General features: G+C 42.7%; 1 protein-coding gene across 1 annotated transcript; it reads left to right on the plus strand.

The window, feature by feature from the left end:
- The first annotated feature begins 5,059 nt into the window (after positions 1 to 5,059).
- On the plus strand, positions 5,060 to 7,682 carry LOC106013607 (adenosine receptor A1-like). The gene is made up of 2 exons (XM_013089799.1): positions 5,060 to 5,326; positions 6,693 to 7,682. Exons 1-2 carry the CDS (start codon positions 5,060 to 5,062, stop codon positions 7,680 to 7,682), a joined length of 1,257 nt encoding a protein of 418 aa, XP_012945253.1.
- The last annotated feature ends 1,250 nt before the right edge of the window (positions 7,683 to 8,932 follow it).

Genomic DNA, 8,932 nt, shown 5'->3' on the forward strand with positions numbered 1-8,932 from the left:
TGTCTGATTATGGCGATGTCTTTCCTTTCCAGATTACAGTTCCGTTCTTCCTTCTCCTTTCTCTATCCCCATTTCCTGCATCCTGAAGATGACGTTCTTTTCAAGCCCCACGACGCAAGCTTAACTTTGAACAGTACCTCGTGGGTGGTTGGCGGGTGCTCTGGTGTAGTTTGCTTCTTCTTTCCTATAAAAAATCTATGGTCCTTATCTCTCCTCCTTTTTTAATGTTTGTTACTCTCTCGTAAACACCTCTAATCTTCGGCACTTATATTATATGACCTTATTGTGTTGCAAGTGCCGTAAAACACTAACTAAAACTAAAACTAAAGAGAACAGTACCACTTGCTATCACTAGAATACTCACATGCTAGTATAATCGGCCATGACTACTGGAATGGAACTCGTTTTCGTTTTTTATCCACAATCTCCTTATCGACCGTTTTACCAGCATCGAAATCGATTCAGATATATATGGCCTATTTTCCTTTATTTTATACAGGCCTACGCTTTTTTTAAAGTATAAAATAATATATCACATCTGTTTTGTTTTGTTTTTTCTTTTCAAGCGAAAGTCAAGATAGTCAAAAGCTGTTTGTTTGGTCGACAGTATTTCCAAGAAGAAGGCTCTATGTAAAAGGAGAAGCCCCCCCCCCCCCCTCGGGCGATGCCACTGACTGATGTGTCTTTTAGTCATTCCCAAAATGACATTAACTTATTTTTATGCACAGTAGAATTGTAAATGGGCTGATTCAACAATGTCATTCTCATAACTGTGCCTGGACTGCAACAGGGAACTGCTGCTTTTTCTTTCCTCATCCCTGATATCGTCATTTTTTTCTGTATTACCTGTATTCACCTGTCCTGGGCAACAACGTCATTGCACACCGGACAGGTCCATAAGGGCTCAGTTCCCCCCAGCACCAAAGCCCGCAAGGTATCAGTACTGATTGTTCCAGTGACTGTCTGATTATGGCGACGTCTTTCCTTTCCAGATAATCGTTCCTTTCTTCCGTCTCCCCTCTCTATCCCCATAAACAGGGGTAGGCCACAGGAAACATGGAGGAGATGCGTGGAAAAGGACATGAGAGAAATGAAGCTCACTTGGAACGAGCTTGGAAGGATGGCTCAGGACAGAGATAAATGGAAGGAGCTTGTATGTGGCCTATACCCTGCCAGGGGTGAAAGGCATTGATGATGATGATCCCCATTTTCCGCTTCCTAATGATTGCGTGGTGTTCTGCTGTCTCGCTGTCTTCTTCATCCCGCAACTTTTCCTCTACTTTTTTCTTCTACTTCTTTTGTATGTTTGTCACACTCTTGCGACCCGCTATTTCCGGGGTGCCTTGATAGTCGAAGCAAACTTTGTGCTGTTGAAGCTAGAGAGGTGAGCAGAGTAAGCCTGATTCCCTGTAAAGACTTTTCTGTTGACATCCAATCCTTGGCGCTCACATAATATTATGCAGTTGCGAAAGCCGTAAAACCTATACTAAAACTTTTTTTAAAGCGAAAGGAGAACATGCAAAAGATATAATCATGGAGCCCAGCAAACTGAGCTCTGAATCACGTGAGCTGCTCAGGACAACTGTCTTGTGCTACAGTCAGTTGCGAGAAATGTTTTGTGTTATAAATTATAACATAGCAATAACAGAAAAGGGGAACGTGCATCGGTTGTGAGAAATGCTTTGTGTTATAAATTAAATAATACAGCAACAACAGAAAAGGGGAAAAATCAGAAATCGAAAACGTTGACAAGAAGGTCAATAATTTAATAGTGCTGAACTATTTGTCGGCATAGGTTAAGATAATATCTTTTTTGAGCAATATCCACATTTTGCGCACGCAATCCTCTCGTCCTGATGACACAATAATTATCTCCCCGTGTTGTCTCAGAGAGACAGCCTCCGGGCAAATGTCCGACAGTGCAGGTTTCCAGAGCATGACGTGGCCTGAGGCTGACATCGACCTGGGTGGGGGGGGGGGGGGGCGTGACAGTTAAAAGGCGGGAGAGTTACAGTTGGAGGGGTAGAGTGTTACAGTTGAAGGGGGTAATTACGGCATCGATATCAGCTTTGCGCAGCTATCTCTCAAAGAGCAGGTCGTTTAGTAAAACGACAAATTGTCTCATATTTAATACATTTTTGTTTCTGTTTCTTTTTAAAATTTAGTTTCGTTCAATGTCAATTAGAGGTTTTTTTAAAGGTCTCATGTATGTTTTCTGTGTACATAATTGACTATTAACCGAATTTTTTTAAATTATTTTTTTTTGGGGGGGGGGGGGGGGGAGTTGTTTTAAGTTCAGGGACTAATTAATTTTGAAGCTAAAGTTTTCTTTGGTCACAAAAAAAAAAAAACCAGAACAGCGAGGGTGACGACAAGTATAATGAAGTAAATCACAAAATCCATCTTATCGGGCAGATAATAATTGTTTAGCAAATGTTCTCATTGTAGAAATACTGGGTGACAATTACTGACAATGACAGCCGCCATCAGAAAGTGGGTGACCTGGTGGCAGAAGTGCATACTGACCTAGAAGGAGACAAGCTACTTAAAAGCTTCAAGTCTCAAGTTACAAGTTTGTTCACAAGTTTGCTCTCATCGTTAGGTCCTTACCTGAACGCCTGCCCCGTCAACTTCCACCCACATCGGCTCCAGAGGCTAAGTGAGTAGTGAGTTTAGACTCAAGTAATGTCAAGCAAGTGTCGATGCTAGCAAATGTCCATGAAAAGAGAGGGCAAAAGCTTTAGTCGGATCTAGGATCTAAGAGGTTCATTTGTTACGGACAAACTGTAATTTTTAAATATTCTTTGTAAGTGTTTTATGGCGCTCACAACTGCATAAGGTCATATGAGCGCGCGGGACATATTAAACATTTTTCAGATGGTAGGAAACGTTTAATTTTGTCCAGGTGGGTGGCGGCCGAAGCCTACTCTTATCGACTTTGGACCACCAAGAGATCTTTAACGTGTGCAACTTGCAGACGGGACCTCCAAGATTCTTCGCCCTTGTCCGAGAAGGCTAGGTGTAGATCTTTCCTACCAGAAGATCAGGGGTGTGGCAGAAAGACAGCAGTAAGAAGGAGCCAAGTGGTAGCAGTAGAAAGGCTGCAGAAAGAGTCAGGAGCCCAGAAGAGGGGGCAAAGGAGGTGAGGGGTGGGGGCAGAAAGTGGAGACGAAATCTGCAGTTTCGTCTAATTAAGGTCGGCACCCGCTTTTTTTTTCTTTTTTTTAAAAACAGATTTCAGTCTCGTGGGAAGTTGTTTTGTTTTTTTACCTGAACATTTTGTTTCGCGGGAAGATACATAGTTTCTATTTTGTTTTGTTTTGTTTTTGTGTTCATCCTGCAGTGGCGTACGAAGTGAGGTTTCACTCATTAGTAGACAGACTGTTTCAAAATAATTGCTTTAGTTTTAGTAAGATTTTTGCGGCACTCGCAACACAGTAAGGTCATATAAGTGCCGAACAATAATTGCTTTGCCAATAATAATTATATTAATATTATCAATTGATCTAGATCTCACAAAGCGTCATGTCAAGAGAATAGATGACAACCGGATCCCGAAGCAACTTGTCTATGGAGAACTAGCCTAGGGAAAGAGACAAAGTGGAAGACCAAAATTGAGGTACAAAGACACCTGCAAAAACATCTTATCTAAGCTTGGAGTAGATGTTAACACCTGGGAAGAAATAGCTGAGGACTGGAAAACATGGAGGAATATTATAAAGGGAAGAACTAAAATGCTAGAGAGCAGCCTTAGAAACAACCAGGCTGAGAAGCGCCAACGACGAAAGGAAAACAGCGGAAATACAGAGCTTCGATCTACGTCACTGACATGCAAGCTCTGAGACAGAATCTGCGCTTCAAACATAGGAATTAGCCATGAAAGAAGCTGCATGAAGAAAACCTTGAGACCATCTTAAGCTAAATTGACCGTCTGCATAGACGAAAAGAGCCCTATAGATCTCACAAAGCGTCATAAAGGGTGGTCCGGGCGTTGTTCAATCAAACTGACCCGACAGGCTCGCTCACCTCGAGTGGAAGACAAAAGGGAAGCAGAAATCTCACAATCCCCGGGGCAGTGCCACTGACTGTAGTATCTTTAGGCCATTCCCAAAGGGGGGACATTTCTCGTTCAAGCACAGTAGAATTGTAAATGGGCTGATCCATCATGTCAGTTCATAACTGTGCCTGATCTACAACAGGGAACTGCTGCTTTTTCTTTCCTAATCCTTACTATTGTCATTTTCCTCTACTTCTTTTGTATGTTTGTCACACTCTTGTGACTCGCTATTTCCGGGGTGCCTTGATAATTGAAGCACACTTTGTGCTGCTGAGGCTAGAGAGGTGAGCAGAGTAGGCCTGATTCCCTGTAAAGCCTTCTCTGTTGACACCCACCCCTTGGCGCTCATATGACCTTTGCGAGCGCCATAAAACCCTCTACTAAAAAAAAAATCTCACATCTCGCTGTATACCTTTCGGGGTTTTTTAGGTTGTTTTTCTTCGCTTTTTTGTTGTTGCCCCCCGTTGGACTAAAACGTAACACCAAACAGTAAGGCGTATACCGCACCTAGACAAATCTGTCTTTAGACCGTTTAGTCAGTTTTGTCGCCGAATTTCACTTCCACTTGAGCCGCACCGCGCTAATACTCTAGCGTCTTAAGACTTTGATATTAACGATTCGTTTTGAGCATGGAATTGACAGAGATAGCATGTGTATGTGCTCTGTTTTTAAATATCTGCTAGAATAATCTTTCAAAGCTGTATTGTACAGCGAAGGTTTGCTTTCAATTGTACTTATTAATTTCTCAGTCCAATTGACGTCAACTTCCATGATTAATTTTTAAATATTTGCTGATGGTCCTTTCTCGATGTGCACAGAATGTAGTTTGGCGTAAAAACGATCAGAAACTTAGGTCTTTTACTTTAGACTGATATTTTTATTTGAGGGAACAAAGGATATTTGTTTGTCTAAAAAGCATCGAAAGGTCAACACTATTAGTTTGTTTTATATTATTTTGATTTGTTTCGTTTTGTTTTCCCCCCACAAAGCCTCCTACCTACCATGACTACCTTGTCGACTCTCGTGGTAAGCACGTACTTGGATCACAGCCCAGAGCCTGACTTCACCACCGTCGTCATGTCATTTGGAGGGTCTGCCATGCCCGGCAACATCCCCGGCAACATGTCCGGCAACATGCCCGGCAACATGTCCGACTGTGACTCCTCATCGCCCTCTGTCGGCCCGGGCTCTGTGTGCGTGGAGAGGAAGGGCTTCATTGACGCACACGAGGCCTTCACCTTCAAGCTCGTGGTCGAGTTTATCCTGCAGGTTTGTCCCCGGCACAGTTTTTTGGGGTTTTTATTTTATTTATGTATTTAATTGTTTCTATTTTAGTAAGAGTTTTACGGCATTTGCAACACAATAAGATCATTAGTTGCTTTGTTTGGGGTTGGTTTTTGTTGTTGTTGGGGGTTTTTTTTTGGGGGGGGTGAGTTCTTTTTTTTTGGGGGGGGGCATCTCTTGACGGAAAAAATATGTCCTAGACTAATTGAACAGAGTCCTGAATCCACAAATGTAACAGAAAATGGGTTTTAATAAGTCTAAACAGGAAAACGGTCTTCCATTTTCAAAATGCTGTCATTCTCCCTTGACAAAGCGTTCAAAACCGACGTTTACACCAAGGAAACTCTGCGACAGGGCATGCAAGAATTTTTTTTAAGTTCATTTTTCTCCAAACGTAGAACCTTTAAGGGGTGGGAGTTATAAATTTTATCATTTATCCTTAAAACTAATCTCCCCAATCTCCTTAAGGTTTTGCATTCCTGTTGCTAGGTGTTTGGTGCTCCTGCCTTCAGACATTCCTAAGCCTAACCTTATCCCTAACCTGGCACCCACAACCCCTCATATGGACCACACAAAGAGCAGCTCAGTTTTCGCATTGAATGCCCGTGTCCTGAATCTTGCTCGGTACTTATAATACTTACATACATGTACTATCATATGTACGTGGCTGAGATCAACTTTGACTCTTGCTTGTTTTGGTAAGTGTTTTACGGCGCTCACAACTGCGTGAGGTCAATATGAGCGCGCGGGACACATTAAACATTTTCAGTTCGCTAGGAATTAATTCTGCCCCGGTGGTGGCCGAGGCCTACTATTATCAGTTTTTGGACCACCATGGGATCTTTAACGTGCACGACCTGCACGCTGGGCCTCAGTAATCTCCTTAGAAACCACATTTCTGTTGTTTCTATTTTATTTTTACTTACTCTACTACATGACGACAAATTATGCTGAAGCAAAGGTCGCTCATAACAAGAAAGTTCACTCAGCCTAAAAGATGTCCGCGTAAGTCCGCGCATTGCTTCAGATGGCGCTGTAGTCTTTGTTTTAAAGCTCTCTTTCGTTTCTCCAGAAGAAGAATAGGAATAGCACTGTTTGTTAGCTTTGCTTTTATGATTTTTCACACAGGTAGGGTAACTGTTCGCAAAGTCCGCGCTTTTTCGAAGAGGGCGCCACCGGATTTTTAGGACACTTTTTTTTTAATGACTCAAAGAGAGGAGCGAACCATCTTGTTATGTACGATCTTTGGTTGAAATATCGGGTAGATTTACCCTACTACATGACGACAAATTATGTTGAAGTACCTGATACCCTACTACAGTATAATTTCCCTCGTCTGTCTCCCCCCCAGGTCATCATCCTGAGTTTCGGCATCAGCTCTAACGTCGTCAACTTGGTCGTCTTCGCGAGGATGAGGCTGGAGGACAGCGTCACCATCGTCTTCTTCGCTCTGTCCATCTCCGATCTGGGATTCCTCACCTTTTTTCTGTTGATGCGAATGTTCAGCATAATGTCTCAAGCGTTTCGGCTAGGCCCGACAGTCTCGATGGAAACCATTGCCTACCTTCTCGTCTGGTACTCCTATATGTTTCTAGACATTTCCATAATCACCACAGTGTTCACAGCCGTGGAAAAATGTTGCTGCGTCGCTATTCCTTTGATGTTCAAGAACGTTTTCACTCGTTCCAGAACCCTGATCATCTTGGTGTGCATTTACGTCATGATGTTTGTGTATTATATCCCGACCTTCACGAGTCACGGGCTAAAGATGACCTTTGACCCCGCCAGAAACCGGAGCAAGTACGTGTACTCCTATGTGGCTCACCGTCTGATAGTCTTTAACATTTTCAGAATGTTCAACCGAGTGGTTCTTCCTTTTGTGGCACAGGTCATTGTGCTTTTCTGTATGGTCGTGATGACGGTCAAACTGCAACAGGCGACGAGAAAGCGCAAGGAAATGACGTCAGAGAGAGATGCTGACGTCACAGAGAGGTCAACTAACAGCAGAAAAGTCAACAAGAGCAAAAGCTCAGCAGACGCCAACAAACTCGGTGGGAAGGAGATGCGTGTGGTTCAGGCAGTCAATCTTGTGGCGGCCATCTTTGTTGCGTGCAACCTGCCGGAAATCGTCATGACTTTTTGCAACTATTTCTTCCCCGAGTTTAACGACTTCCGCCAGTACAAATACCTGAACAGAGTTTGTTCCTCACTGCAGGAGCTCATGGTTGTTGGCAATGCAGCTGTGAACATTTTTGTCTACTTCAACTACAACTCCAAGTACAGAGTAGAATTCCTTCTCACTTTTAGGCAGTTCTTTTGTCAGCGCAGGACAAGAGAATGAATGAGAAGCGAATCTAGAGATCATACGATTGAGTGTCTCTTTGAAGAACTATCCACGAAACTAACGAAAGCTCGCATCTTTCTTTTTTTATATAGATTAATGAAACCTTTCAACACTTCTTGCACACATCCTTCATTTTTCTAGAAGGTTTTGTTTGTTGTTGTTGTTGTTGTTATTGTTGTTGTTGTTGTTTCTTTTATACGTTTTGTCTTTGTTTTGTTTTGTTTGACTTGTGTTCTGTAGTTGTTTTTTTGTTGTTGTTTATTTGTCTGTATGTCTCTTGTCCGTCTGTCTGTCCTTTTGTAGGCTTGTATGTGTGTTTGTTTGTTTGTTTGTTTGTTTGATTGTTTGTTAGTTTAAAAGATGATTTGCTTTTGATGGTAGGATAACACGAAATGATTAATATTACTTGGAACTGTGTCGCCTGTACTTGTGTTGCAGCCTGTATTTTCTCTCCTTTAGCTGTGTACCGTTTTGCTGGGTATGTGCAGACTTCAACATAAGCTAAGGACCACTTGTAAACACTCTGAGTAGTCTTTATCGGTCAACCTGCTCGTGGGCGTTCTTGGACTGATCCAGTGGCTTGATGGCGCTGCCTCCGGCGGACAATGACAGAGTGTGACACTGCAAGCCTTCGGACTACTTCTCGGGCTCCAACTCCATCATGCAGCCATGCCACAGCTTTGGCACGATCAAAGTCTCTCAGCGTTCGTCTGGGCGGCACGTTGATGCGATACTGGATTTTGCGCAAACGGCGGCATATATTGCCACCAAAGTGAGCACACTTCGAGACCGTACGTACGTTTATCACGTGCACCAGAAATTTTAACTGAGGAATCTCCGTGGTGTCGCACACAAGGCGATTAAAAACCAGTAAATTTGGCTAAAATTCCTGGAGGATTTCCGTGCAGACCGTGATGGTTTTGCCTCTTTTGGAAGCATTGCAGTACGCATTGGCAACCCATTAACACTAGATTCTATCAGAGAAAAAAGTTTTGAAACATTCCTTGCTGTCTTTTTTTCTGATTTTTTAAAAGTCAAGGCTGTCTGTCTAGGTTTTCCTTAACTTATGGTGAAGTCTGTACATGTATTGTGTATCGCACAGAAGTCCTTATGTTGACAAGATTAGGCGTAATAAATATTGCAGAACAACACGGTATTTGTCAAAGCGTTGTTTTTTTTCTCACTAGTATGTAAGAGGATCATGTGCATGAATGTGTGGTAAAATACGTGTGTGTGTGTGTGTGTGT

Source organism: Aplysia californica, unplaced genomic scaffold (genome assembly GCF_000002075.1).
Source record: "Aplysia californica isolate F4 #8 unplaced genomic scaffold, AplCal3.0 scaffold01051, whole genome shotgun sequence".
NCBI lineage: Eukaryota > Metazoa > Mollusca > Gastropoda > Aplysiida > Aplysiidae > Aplysia > Aplysia californica.